Consider the following 14,952-nt stretch of genomic DNA (forward strand, 5'->3'; position numbering starts at 1 on the left):
CGCAAACACACACTCTCTTACATGCCTTAAACTCTCACTCTCACGTGCACGCACACACATACAAAGTCTATGTGGTGCATTTGTATTTGCAAATACCTTCTGTTTTTCCTCAAAAGACACTCAAATTCCAGGCAGTCAATCCATATAACATTTTATAAATTCCTACTTTGGAAATAGAACCAGTTTGACCCAAGATTGGGATACAGACAGACTCTTAACGGCACACCTTTAATACAATGTTTGAGCTGAAATGTAACTTTTTTAAATAAAACCTTAAGTTATCTCGAGAATGTGGCTTAAAAGAAGTTCTGGGATTTACATTTAATGAACCAAAACCTGCAACCCATTCTAAAAGATGAAAGATTTAATACCAATATAGGTTTGTTAAATATATTGTTTTAATTGCTTGACACTGTGATCTTTTGCTATACATTCTGTGACTTACGATCCTGCTCCACTAGTTATCTGAAGGAGAAGCGCTCCGAAAGCTAGTACTTCAAAATAAATCTGTTGGACTTTAACCTGGTGTTGTGTGATTTTTAAAGTTTGGCCACCCCAGTCCAACACCAGCACCTCCACATGATAATAGACAGTCACCCAATTCTGGAATCAAACCCGGGACCTTGGCTGTGCTGCCCAACTGTATCAAAGAGAAAATTAATATTCATCTTATATGCTTTATGTGTAAGGCAAGAGTATTTTGTAAGATTTTATTACAAGCCAGAATTCCAAGCAGCTGCTTACTCAGGTACTGTTCGTACATTCCATTACATCCCACAACAGGGGGTCAGTTGGATTGCCAAATGGATTGCTTTTCCCCGCTATCGAATATAACACATGCTTTCCTATCCCTAATGCAATCACATATTTTGTGACATAATAATAATTCACCAAATTACAAGCTTTCATTTTAAAAGTATTATGATACTTGTGGCCATTTATGTTTCAAATGATTAACCACAGATAGCAGATTTTGATTGACTTTTAGCATGTCATTTTACACCTTGTGGCAGAAAGACAATAAATCTACGTAGACTTATAATTGATAGCAAATTATTGTCTGCATGAACATCTACCAGTATTTTCAGCTTCTGGTTACTCCTTTGTACATATAAAGTAGCTTTTTCTCTCTCAAAAGATACTCATTTCATTCCAATGTTACAACACAGCCAAAGCACGAAGCTTGTGGGTGTAGGATTTGGACTGCTGACAAATCAGTGTTACCGCCTTGAATTTTGCTATTAGTGAGGGTTGTAACAGTTGCTGATGAGGGTGGTAATTGGCTGTCAGACAAAATAACAAATATCCTTGTTGTAATTTTTTTTCTTTATTCTGTCGTAATGGTCAAAAATTAAAAGACAACTATGATATTGTGAAATGCACTCTAGTTGAATTTTACATTTTCATTTACACTAATAAATTAGATTCTGTTTCATTGCTAAGTATTCTAGTGTTTATACAAATATTTTAGCAATTGTATTCAGCACTTCTGAGCAAAGGATATTATCCTCTATGCCAATGTGGTTTTACTATCTTCCCGTTTGTATAGCCTTGTGATTTTGGTGAGAAGAATTTATTTCCATTTTGTTAAAACTTTCCTGAATGCTAGGAGATATGGTCTGCTGACAATAGAATCAGAATTTCTAAAAAATCTTTCCAATAGCAATTTTTTAACAAAAGGTTTTAACTTCATTTTAACCTCCTGGGTTATTGTATCACAACATAGATAGGCAGACAGTAGAAAATGGAATTTGAACCAAGTCTTCATTTCAGCTTTTATTTAGAGAGATATTACATACAGTGCATCTCTGATCTTGAAATCACAGCTAACTGAACACAGGTGCTTCCCCATTGAAAACCACCATCTGAATACAATTAAGATCCAATTAATAGAAAATCAACATACTGGGCTGAATGTTTTTTAGCTGTTTCCGAGCAAATGCAAATTAAGTACCCTCAGTGAATGAAAAACAGCTTGTTTTGCATTAGCAGGCAAATTGATTAAACATACCAACTCTTGCAACTACTATGTGATTAACAATGTTAAGGTACCTATGTCCTAAGTTTTGAATTTATCTCAGCGAAAAGAACTAAAGGAATTCATGCTGAGATTTAACTTTGAATTGTAGAACTTAAGTCATGGATTTGTTGCCAATTTAACCGTGAAAGGGAGTGTGTTTCTTGTAAGATTTAAGTATTTTCACAACCTTCTGTGGACTTAGAAAATCTTGAAGTTTGATGATGTCTTAAATATTCTTGAGGAGGTAATCTACCACTAATGAATGAAAGTGTTGGACACAACTACTTCCTTAAAAAAAGTTGATTGGCTGCAAGTGTTTGTTTATTATTTATTTAGTAATCTATCGTTCTATACATCAAAAGCCTTTTATGTAGACTGAAGCTGTTAATTTGATTGAACATAAGGGAAATTAACAGGATGTATGTCCTGATATTTTGTAAGATATTTGGTTTCCCACATTTGGTATTTTATGGCCATTTGCAATCTAAAAATAATGTGGTTGACTTGAATGTTCTCAGTAATTTATCCAACATCATCAAATTTTTCAATTAGTGCTAAATCTATATTGGCTACACAATGTTAGTGTTAATAGTGAGTGGTTTGTAGATTTTTTTTAAACCGTGTTCGTAATAGTAGAACATTTTTACTTTTAAAGCTTAAAATTCTCATTTATAGATTCTGGAATATAGGATCAAATGTGGATTTTTAATGAAAAATATTTTTCTTTTGGACAATTAGTAGTGTTTAGCTTAGAAGTAAACGTGATAGATTGAAATTTTGCCCTGGGTGAAATCATTCAGATTTATATATCGTAAATGTATGGCAGAAATGGAAATGTGGGCATTTAATATTTTAAGTAACAACTCGGCTTCAATTTTAAGTAGTTAAAAATTGATTGCTTGCAGGTTTAGTGAAACATGTTTCTCCTCCAAACAGTGAAAAAAAATTATCACTATTTTTCATATAAATGTTTTTGTGTATTCTGATCCCAAAGTCTCAGGATTTTTGAATCATTCAATCATGTTCGTTCATACTGATTTGAAATTAATTTTATGTAAGAAATACCATTAAAGCCACAAAATAAGTAGATTTCTCACTTTACATTTAAATTAGATCTGCTGTTTCAGGTAGAAAGATGATATTTTGATTGTGACCATGTTCCAGTGGTAGCCAGTGTTTATGAAACATTTTTCTTTACTACCACCACCACCACCATGACCCTACCTGCTCTGCCCTGCTAGCAGCCAATTTTCTAATGGAGGCTAAAGCCTATAAACATTTAATTTCTGTCAGTTTTAAATATTATCTATAATGTTGCAATGTGTTACCATTGAATGCCGTACATTGACTTCTTGGTTAGACCGAGGCAGGCAACTTCAAAGTTCATTAACTTGTGTTTGTTTTACAGAAAACTGTATATGGAGCAAATGTTGTGATCTTTGAAGGAATACTTGCATTTGCCAACAAGGAACTTCTTAAGGTATTCATCTTTCTTCTTTGTTACAATACTTAAACAAGAACAAAAGAGTAGTACTCTGTCTAGTACTGAATGTTGAACATAAAACATACAACAGTACAGGCCCTTCGGCCCACGATATTGTGCCGAGCATTTATTTTAATCTAAGATCAAGATAATTAATAATGTACATTTCTAAGTTATCTGAAACTTAAGCAATGGGTTCCTTATGCAGAACCTTACCACTGTTAATTATAAAATCAATTCTGCATTTAAGAATAAATAATTCCCAAGTGGGAATTGTACAACTTCCTTGATATCCTAGAATCCCTGTTGGTGTGGAAAGATGTCATTCAGCCCAACAAGTCCACACCATGCTCCCCACACAGGCTCACCACCCCTCTCCTACCCTATCCCTGTAACCCTGCATTTCCCATGGTTAATTCTTCTAACTGACACATCCCTGGATGCTATGGGCAATTTACCATGGCCAGTCCACCTAACCTGCACATCTTTGGACTGTAGGAGGGAACTGAAGGACCCAGATGAAACCCATACAGACATGTCGAGAATGTGCAAACTGCACACAATAGTCGCCCAAGGCTGTAGTTGAACCCAGGTTCCTGGCGGTGTGAGGCAACAGTGCTAACCACTGAGTCACTGTGCTGCCATAGAGCTTCTCTATTCTAGTCATATATTTTTAACATAAAGTATCTTTCCTCTGAGCTGCTTGCCATCCCACTTAAATAGTACAGTGCTATTTCCTTCCAAATGCCCTTAATCCAGAATAAGATTTTTAAAAAATCCAATAGAGTCACTCCATCGGCGCTTTAGCCTTTAGCCCTAGCAGCTGAATTCTGATTTTCAAGAAGTAACTTGAAATTTTCCTTTCTCTGAGAAAGTTGTGACTTTGTTGTCTTTATGACTTAAAGGTAGCTTATGATTTAATATTACCCAAGAACACACTTATTTGCGTTTATCCTCGTGAGAAGATTTCGTGAAGAGGATGATCAGCATCTGCTGTTATGATCAAAGAACATTTTTTTTTACTACTGATAACAAGTCTAAGTTTATACGTGATGAACATTGAGTAACTTTAGGTGAAATTAATTGTTATTTTGTTGCTGAGAAGATTTGCCAACTTTGATCTGATTTATCACCCATTTTCGTGAAGTATAAATTGTTGCTTCCTTTGAAATGGGCATTTTTGCATTTGTTCTGATGAGAGCAAAAAAAAGCTTCAAAAACACCTCCCTCTTTTTAGCAATGTTCAAGTTCTGTACTACCAACCAACTATTGTTGTACTTGCACAGTAGCAAACACAGATTTAATGATAGTTTTATGATATTATTAGTTTTCTGCTATGCTTAATGCCAAAATGAACAGTTTTTGATCCTATTATAGGACCATATAGTAGAGCAGTACTTTGGAGGTTAGTTCACCAGCTGAGTATTATGCTATCTCCTTTGAAGAGCAAATCAGTTAGTCCCACTCAATGTACCTCTAATTTTCTGTTGTGCTGGGCCAATTCATTTCAGTGAATAGCAACTTTAATTTTTTTGGTGCAGCAGTGTGCCCAGGCTTTCCTAAAGTAAAAAAACTTGAGTTGCCTGTGCAGTGACTGCTTGGTTATTGCAGAGTGAGATGAACATAGAACCTGGAGGGAACTCTTACCTACATCCCTGAAAGTTTTCCTCCCTCAGTCATAGAGTCATACAGCATAGTCCAATCAGTCCGTGTCGACCATGTTCTCAAACAAAACTAGTCCCACCTGCCTGAGTTTGAACCATGTCTTTTAAAAATTGTAACTGTACCCGCATCCAAGACTTTCTCTGGCAGTTCATTCCATACACGAGCCACTCTGTAAAAAGAAAATGCTCTTGTGATCCTTCTAAATATTTTGTAAAAAGAAAACACCCTTGATTCCCTTTTAAATCTTTCTCCTCTCATGTTAAATCTATGCCCTCTTGTTTTGAGCTCCAGTATCCAAGGGTGCCTTCATGATTTTATAAACCTCAATAAGATCACCCCTCATCCTCCTATGCTCCAGTGAAAAAATGTCCTGACCTTTCCAGCCTATTTTTATATCTCAAACCCTCCATTCCCGGCAACATCCTAGTAAATCTTTTCTGAATACTCTAATAATATCCTTCTGATAACAGAGCAACAAGAGCTACACATGGTACTCCAGAAGGGGCTTCACCAACGTCCTGTACAACCTCGACATGACATCCCAACTCCTATATTCAAAGATCTGAGCAATGAAGGCAAGCGTGCTAAATGTCTTCTTAATCACTCTGTCTACCTATGATGTAAATTTGTAGGAATTACACAATTTGTAGAGAAAGCCCTAAGTCTCTCTGTTCTACAACATTAGATAGGGCCCTATCATTAATTGTATAAGTACTTTCCTTGTTTGTATGATCAATGCAATACCTTAGTTTTATCTAAACTAAACTCCATCTGCCACTCCTCAGCCCATTGATCCCATTGTTCAAGACCTCTAATCTTAGATGACCTTCTTCACCGTCCGCTATATCACTAACTTTGGTGTCGTCCACTTCCCTTTTGGAGGTTATTGTTTAATCTGCGTACCCATCCTAAAGATAACCCATTCCAAATTCTAATCACTTGTGCAAAAAAAAATTTTCATGTCAGAACTTTGTTTTGCCAAGCATCTTATGTCTGTGCCCTTTATTATCAGAAAGGAATTTCTTCTTGTTCCAAGAAGATCAACCCCAGCTTCTCCAATTTACTGAGTAACTGGGACTATTCTAGTAAATCTCAGCAGTACTGTCTCCAAGCTTTTGTGTTGTTCCTAAATATAGTACTGGTGTCCTTTGTTTGTTTGACATAACTTTTAGTCCTATATGTCTCTTCACAAATTCTTTATTAATCACTTTGTTAATCTGTCCTGCTACATTCAGATAATTGTGCACAAGCATTCCCAAGTCTGTCTCCTTGCACTACCTTTAAACTCATCTATCCTTATTCTTCCTACAAAATGTATCCGCTCACATTTATAATCTATTCTATGAGAATGTCATATTCAAAGCACACTTAGTTCCAAGAGTTGCTAAGTGGCAACAATAAAATTCTGCCTATTGCAAGGCTTTCAATAGGTAACTTGGGGATCACCGAACAGGAGTTCAAAGGAGACAGAGTAAACAAAGTAGAGTTATGAGACAGGCACTGAATTCCTGACTTTTAGCTATAATGCAATGAAGGCAACTGAATTACCCATTTGTAGGTTGCAGTAAATTTTGTCCTGTGCACTTGAATATCTTGAAAGTTGTGAATGTTGTGGTGGTTTCCAAGTCCCTGGGTGCCATAATAGATCTGTAGCTGAGAGTGCAGGATGTGGGGGCACTGAAGGACCTTAAGCAGTGTCTGATTGATGCAACTGAGCAAGAGAGCTCAGTAAAAAGCACAAGGAAAGATTTGGCTTGGTGAATCTAGCTATTAGTGAAAGGCTGGAGTTATACCTGTGAATAAATAGTGCAGTGCAGATTTTTGGAATCCAGAGGAGCAGAGACCCAAGAAAGGAAGGTGATTTACCATAATGGGAACAGCCATTGAGGCAGTTCATGATGAGGAATAATGACAAGAAGTTTCAAGGCCAGGTCAGCAGAAGTAAAGAATAATAATCCTCTGTGAAGTTTTCAGATTCATTGACCCATCGTGGTATTTATATTTGGAGGGGACTCATTGAAAAATCCATGAGATTTGACTTTATTGCATTTGCTGTTTGTTGTGTGCTGTGGGACATTTTATCATTAATCTTTTACTGATTAATACCATGTGTTAATTCTGGATATTAGAATTTAAGTTGTATGTGTATTATAGATGTGCAACTTCTGATATTGTGTAGAAAAGTCTATTGCTATTTGATCAAAACTGTAGACTTAGTATGTCCCTTGGATCTCACAATTCATTGACCAAAATTAAAATAAAAGACCACTTGTCCATAACCAGGTTGTAACATTAGCATCAGAAACAAAAACAGAAATTGCTAGAAAAGCTCAGTAGGTCTGTCAGCATCTGTGGAGAAAAATCAGAATTAACGTTTCAGGTTGAGTGAATGTTGACCTAAAACATTAACTCTGATTTCTCTCCACAGTTGTTTCTGATTTACAGCATCTGCAGTTCTTTCAGTTTTCTTGTAACATAAAGTTGGTAATCTTGCATTATACCATTGTAGCAGCCCATGAGTAAAGTTGACAAGGTGGCTGCTTAGGGATTTTACTTTTAGCTAACACAAGATGGCCGAAAGGGTTTGATAGTTACGTACAGATGATCACAGCTAGACTTTTGGTCTCCATGTAGATATAGGGGATAAGATGAGATTCTCCATAGGTAGAAACATTAGGCAAGTTAATCAGGTTTCCGTAAACAGGCATTTCTAAATATATAAGCTTTTTAAGGGGCATTTTTGAACGGCCTAGTTTAGGCACAGCCCCAAGCTTGTTATTTAGTAAGAAGTAGAAGAAAAGTCTCATCCTTTAGTATTCTGACTATAGTATTCTGAACTGAATTGTAGGCAATTAGAAAGGCAAACAACAAATTATTGTGAAAAGGTTAGCTGTATTCTTTCAACAAATGTTTCTAGGCAGTCAAGAGGCCCAAGGCATTATTAGGGAAGATAAAGTAATAAATGGGGTAAACATGACCTCTGAAAAACCACTGGCACAGGAAGAGGGCAGAGGAAGGTTCTTAAAGAAAAAGAGGTCACGACTAGGGAGAGATAAACAATTGAAACTTAAGTGTAGATGTAGATAATTTGAACAAATTCTTACATCCATAGATAAAGGAAAGAGTGACAAAAACAAAATACATGTGGTTCTGTCTCTAGTTGTTTGTGGAACCTAAACAAGTTTGTTTTAATGGCTTGGTAAAATTGTAAAGTGATCGAATTTCACTCTTACCAGTAGAATTCGAATAGATGCTTTTATTAAGAAAAGATAATTAGTTTTGGAAAGTGTTTAGATTAGAAACAGTAAAGATTTGTTTAAAATTTAAAACTGAAACATCAGTTTAAAATTCACTTACAGCATGCAAATTGTAAACTGCAGTTGCAAGTCAGAAGGACTGTTTGATCCTCTCAGGCTGAAGAGAGAAGGGTTGTTCTCATTTTGTTAGCTATGTCATAGAATTGTAGTAACTTTATACTAGAGTTGATTTTAAAGATTTTAAAACAATTAGTAGAAATTAATATCCTTCCTAATCTGCCATACTAAAGTGAGTACAAAATTTGAAAGAGTTCTTCATGGTAAGCAAGTATGTCGGTTTTTGGTAAATAATGTGGTGCAGCTGGCAAATGTCAGGAAAGGAATATAACTGTCAGAAGCATTATAAGATCCCAATGCAATATGGTGGAGCTATCTTGTAGACCTCATGAGATTATGGACAGTCCTAGATCCTCCCATAAAGTTGTCTATCATTGATTATGTCTTCACTGAAGTGGATCTATAATTAGGAGGATGTGGCCGACAATAATATCAATGTTGCATATAATTATAGTCACTCAAAAGGTATAAAAATCTGGATGTAGGTTTGCTTGCTGGAAGGGTCATTTTCAGACATTTCGTCACCATGATAGATAACATCTTCAGTGAGCTTTCGTCGGGAGGCTTACTGAAGATGTTACCTAGCATGGTGACAAAACATCTGAAAATGAACCTTCCAGCTCAGCCAGCAAACCTACATCCAGAACCTCAACCTGAGCTACAAATTTTCTCAAAACTAGCCAAGGTATGAAAATGTTGTATTTTGCTAGGGAACCCAGAGTGTCATTGATTTCAGATCTGAACTGTAATTAAGAGGGTGACTGGGCCCCATGTAAAAGCCAGATTTGAAGTGGCCTCTGGCCTCTCCCATGTAAGTAGTAATAGAGGTCTGAATAAAGGTCGCTTTTGCTGAGGAACATAGAACTTAAGGCACCTCTTTGATATTTCTCCCTACAACAATACCAAGTATAACGTTACTGTAATTACAAGGAATGCTGTATTTTGAAATGAATAAATATAAATGGTCAATGATGAGCGTAAGGCTGTTTATAATGGAGATAAACATTGGATACACATCAGAATTAAAGTGACTAATATGGATAACTTATACAACTTCACCAACATTAACTGTAAACTCAGCCATAGCTGCTTGTTTTAAATGCAACAATAAATTAAATATTTGAGATAACAAGGGAAATGTATACAGCAAACTTAACATCATCCCATAAATTTAGAAGTAGTTAATTTTGCTTTATTGGTTGGAAGAACATTCATTTTTACACTGAAACTGAAGTGAGTTTTATGAATTCCGGTCCACCAAAATCCATAGTTTCCAGGGCAATAGTACCAACTCTCTTTAGCTTATTTTTTTCTATGGTACTGTTATGGACCAGACCAGACCAGACTGCTTCAAAATGTTTCAAGAAGGTAACCTTATTTTAAAGGTAGATGTGAAGTGAATGTTCCAAATGTGACAGAACTGATCAAATGACTCAATGTGAAGCAAAACACAATTTATTTAAACATTATAGTTAAAATACAAACAAAAGAAAGAGGAATTTAGAAATTCTTAACCAAATAATAGATACAGTACCCATCACTAATTAATTGTTCCAATATAATAACATCCCATAAACACGCCCCCTTGGCAAAAAAGGTAAATTAAGATGCAGATTCTTGCATGCAGTTCAACGTCAAGAGAGATTTCTGGGAAAGTCACAGTTAAGAGTCATTTACTGAAGCCCCAACACTTCTGGGACCCAAACAACTTCTTACTACTACAGCTAAACAAAAAAACTAGAAAGCCTGATCTGGGAGAACTGGCCATAGGAGCAGAAATTAGCCCATTCAATCCCATCTACTCCACAATTCTAATCATGGCTGATAAGTTTCTCAACCCTGTTCTCCCACTTGCACCCTGTAACTCTTGATCTTGTTATCAATCAAGAATCTATCTCCCTCTTAAGTATACTCAGTGACCTGGCCTCCACAACCTTCTGTGGCAGTGAAAAGTGCGCACAATGCTCCAAATATGGTCTGACCAGAACCTTGTAGAACCTCAGAAGTACATCCCTTCTTTTATATTCAAATCCTCTCAAAATAAATACCAACATTGCATTTGTGTTCCTAACCATTGACTCAACCTGCAAGTTTGCCTTGACACTATCCTGAACTGGAACTCCCAAGTCTGTTTGTACTTCAGACTTCTGAATTTTCTGCCCATTCCGAAAATAGTCCATGCTTCTACTTTTTTAACCAAAGTGCATGACCTCACACTGCCAAGATGTACTCCATCTGTCATTTCTTTGTCCACTCTCCTCACCTGTCCAAATTCCTACCTCCTCAATGCTACCTGCCCATCTATCTATGTATTGTCTGCAAACTTAGCCAGAATGCCCTTAGTTCCTTCATCTAGATTGTTAATGTATAAAGTGGCAAGTTGTGGTTCCAACAGTGACCCTTTCAGGACACCACTTGTCACTGGCTGCCATCTTGAGAAAGACCCTTTTATCCCCACTTTCTACTCTCTGCCAGACAGCCAGGCTTCTATCCATACTCGCACCTTGCCCTTATCTTACAGCAGCCTCTTGTGCAGTACCATGTCAAAGGCCTTCCTGAAATTCAGGTAGATAATATCCATTGGTTCTCCTTGGTCTAACCTGTTCGTTACTCCCTCAAAGAATTCTAGCAGATTTGTCAGGCATGACTTCCCTTGATGAAGCCATGCAGACTTTGCCCTATTTTACCAGACACTTCCAAGTATTCAGAAATCGCATCCTTCCCAATGCATTCCACGACCAAGGTTAGGCTAATTCATCTGTAATTTTGATTTACTGCCATTTTAAACAGGGGTGTCACTTTAGTGATTTTCCAGTCCTCTGGGACCCTCCCAGATTCAAGTGATTCCTGAAGGATCACCATTAATACCTCCACCATATCTTCAGCTATCTCCTTTAGAACTCTGGGGTATAGTCTATCTGGTCCAGGTGATTTATTCACCTTCAGGCCTTTCATTTTTTTCTAACACCTTCTCCTTCGAGATGGCCACCATACTCAGCTCTGCCCGCTGACTCTCTTGAATTTTTGGAGTATTACTTATGTCTTCTACCATGAAGACTGATGTGAAGTAATTAGTCAGTTCCTCACTACTATCTCTCCAGCATCCTTTTCCAGCAGTCAAATGTCTATTTTTGCCTGTCTTTTGCCCTTTATATATCTAAAGATACTCTTACAGTCTTCCTTAATATTACTGGCTAGCTTATTTAATCTTCTCCGTCCTATTTCTTTTCTTGTTGGTCTTTGCAAGCTTCCCAATCCTCTGGTTTCGCAATGCCCTTTGCCACATTACATGCTTTTCATGCTGCTTTTATGTTATCCCTGACTTCCCGAGTCAGCCATAATTGCCTCATCCTTCCTGTACCATACTTCTTTCTCCTTGGGATGAATCTTTGCTGTGTCTCCTTAATTACTCCCAGAAACTCCTGCCAGTGATGTTCCACTCTCTTTCCTGCTAAGCTTCTCTCCCAGTCAATTCAGCCCAGCTTCTCCCTCATGCCTAAATAGTTGCTTTTATCTAGCTGTAATACCCTTAATTCTGATTTTATCATCTCCCTCTCAAATTGCAGAGTAAACTCAATCATATATATGATCACTGCTTCCTAAGGGTTCCTTCACCTTAAGCTCCCATGTCAAGTCTGCCTCATTGCACAATGCTAAATCCAGTATTACCTGTTCCCTAGTGGGCTCCACCACAATCTGCTCCAAAAAGCCATCTTGCACACATTCCACAAATTCCTTTTCTTGCAATCCACTACCAACCTGATTTTCCCAATCCACCTGCATCTTGAAATCCCCCATGATCACTGTAACTTTGCCTGGTCAAACATGTTTTCTTTCTGGTATATCTTGCACCCCAGCTCTTGACTACTGTTTGGAGGCCTGTACATAACTCCAACTATGGTTTTTTCACCTTTTGTAGTTCCTCAATTCTACCCACACAGTTTCTATGCCATCCGACCTTACTTAGTTTCTTATTACTGATTTAATTTCATTTCTTACTAATAGGGCAGTCCCACCTCCTCTGCCCACCTGCCTATCTTTTTGATAGGATATATATCCTGGGATATTCAGCTCCCAATCCCAATCTCCTTGCAGCTACATCTCCGTGATGCCCACCACATCATACCTGTCAATTTTGATCTGCGCAAAAAGCTAATTTACCTTATTCCTTATACTGCTTGCATTCAGATATAACCCGTTCAGTCCTATATTAACTGTTGTTCTTCTCATTGTCATTTGTTTGTCTAGTGTGCTTGAAGTTTGATTGCTAACCTTGTCAAAACACTGTGTCCTGTTCGTGTTTGTGCTGGAGACTCTCATAGCCTCTCCTGAGTTCTCCTTCCCTGCCATTTCTTTCATATTTTTCACACAGTTGAATCCACCCTTATGGATATTAATCTGCTGCTTTGTTTCCCACTTTCTAGTTTAAAGTCCTGTTGACCAGCCTGTTTACCCTTTTTGTGAGAACATTGGTCCCAGCTTGGTTCGGGTAGAGACTGTCCAGCGGTATAATCCCTCCTGTTTCAATACCGATACCACTGCCCGATGAAAGAAACCCCTTTTTCCCACACCACTCTCTTAGCCACGTGTTTACTTCCCTTATTCTTGTAGCCCTAAGCCAATTTGCACGTGGCTCAAGCAGTAATCCAGAGCTTCTATACCTTGAGGACCTGTTCTTTAATTTGGTTCCTAGCTCCTGGTAATCCCTGAATAGGTTCTCTTTCCTAGTCTGGCCGAATGTTGTTTGTTCTGGCATGGACCACAACAACTGGATCCTCCCCCTCCCTCTCCAGTATCTTTTCAAGCGGTCAGAGATATCCTTTACCCTGGCACTGGGCAGGCAACATACCTTGCAGGACTTTCAATCCTGCCTACAAAGGATACTATCTATTCCCCTAATTAACCTTTTTAAAGTCACATTACTATGCTGCTTTCAGCGGTTTCAGTGAGTGGATTGGCTTCCAAGACAGTTAAAAGTAAGCTATCCAACTAGGCAAGACTGTGTGGCAAGACCAAATTGCATGCTTTTAAATTTATTTGTTTATTAGAACAGCATTTATTGCTCACCCTGACTTGCCCTTCAGAAGTTGGCGGAGAGCTGCTGCCTTGAACTATGATGTAGATACTTATGCAGTGCCACAAAAATGGGAATTCCAGGAATCTCACCAAATGACAGTAAAGTGTTGTAACCCCAGCTGATTTTATTCATAGAATAAAATAAAATCCCAAAAGTGTGGAAGCAGGCCATTCGGCTTGTTGAGTCCATACCAACCCCCCGAAGAGCACCCCACCAGACCCATGTCCCTACCGTATAACTCTGCATTTCCCGTGGCTAACTCACCTAGCCTGCATACTCTGGACACAATGGGTAATTAGCATGGCCAATCCACCTAATCTGTGCAGTTTTGGACTGTGGGAGGAAACCAGAGCACCTGGAGGAAACCCACGCAAACACAAGGAGAAAGTGCAAACTCCACATGAGGGTGGAATTGAACCAGTGTCCCACATGGTAGGCTGATGGAGAAAATACAGAGGCATGGAATTGAGGGTGATTTAGCAGTTTGGATTAGAAACTGGCTTTCTGGTTGATGGAAAATATTCAGTCTGGAGTCCAGTTATTAGTGGTGTGCCAAAAGGATCTGTTTTGGGACCACTGCGACACTAAAGTCGGTGGAGTAGTGAACGGTTTGGAAGAATGTTACAGGTTGCAGGGGGACTTGGATAAACTGCAGAATTGGGCTGAAGGGTCGCAAATGGAGTTCAATGCAGCTAAATGTGAGGTGATGCACTTTGGGAAGAATAACAGGAAGGCAGAGTACCAGGTCAATGGAAAGATTCTTGGTAGTGTGGATATGCAGAGGGATCTTGGAATCCATGTACATGGATCCCTGAAAGTTGCCACCCAAGTGGATAGTGCTGTGAAGAAGATGTGTTAGGTTTAATTGGTAGAGGGATTGAGTTCCGGAACCGCAATATTATGCTGCAACTATATAAAACGCTGGTACACTTGGAATATTGTGTACACTTCTGGTCGCCCCATTACAGGAAGGATGTGGAAGTATTGGAAAAGGTGCAGAGGAGATTTACCAGGATGTTGCCTGGTCTGGAGGGAAGGTCTTATGAGGAAAGGCTGAGAGACTTGGGTCTGTTCTCATTGGAAAGAAGGCGGCTAAGGGGGGATTTGATAGCGACATACAAGATGATCAGAGGATTAGATAGGGTAGACAGTAGGATGACGTCAGCTTGTACGAGAGGGGATAACTACAAATTGAGGGGTGATAGATTTAAGACAGATGTCAGAGGAAAGTCTTTTATGCAGAGAGTGGGTAAGGGCGTGGAATGCCCTATCTGCTAATGTAGTCAACTCAGCCACATTAAGGAGATTTAAACAATCCTTAGATAAGCATATG

General features: G+C 38.2%; 1 protein-coding gene across 5 annotated transcripts in view; it reads left to right on the forward strand.

Annotated features, from left to right (window-relative positions):
* Positions 1–14,952, forward strand: part of LOC122548623 (uridine-cytidine kinase-like 1) — a 205,683-nt gene that overhangs the window by 99,059 nt on the left and 91,672 nt on the right. For all 5 annotated transcript variants that reach the window (XM_087979769.1, XM_087979785.1, XM_087979778.1 and 2 more), the window contains exon 5: positions 3,429–3,500. In XM_087979769.1, the coding sequence (XP_087835895.1) occupies positions 3,429–3,500 (72 nt within the window). The remainder of the gene's footprint in view (positions 1–3,428; positions 3,501–14,952) is intronic.

The sequence above is a fragment of the Chiloscyllium plagiosum genome, unplaced genomic scaffold, assembly GCF_037043375.1.
Source record: "Chiloscyllium plagiosum isolate Xiang-an unplaced genomic scaffold, Cpla_swu_hap1 HiC_scaffold_3, whole genome shotgun sequence".
Lineage (NCBI taxonomy): Eukaryota > Metazoa > Chordata > Chondrichthyes > Orectolobiformes > Hemiscylliidae > Chiloscyllium > Chiloscyllium plagiosum.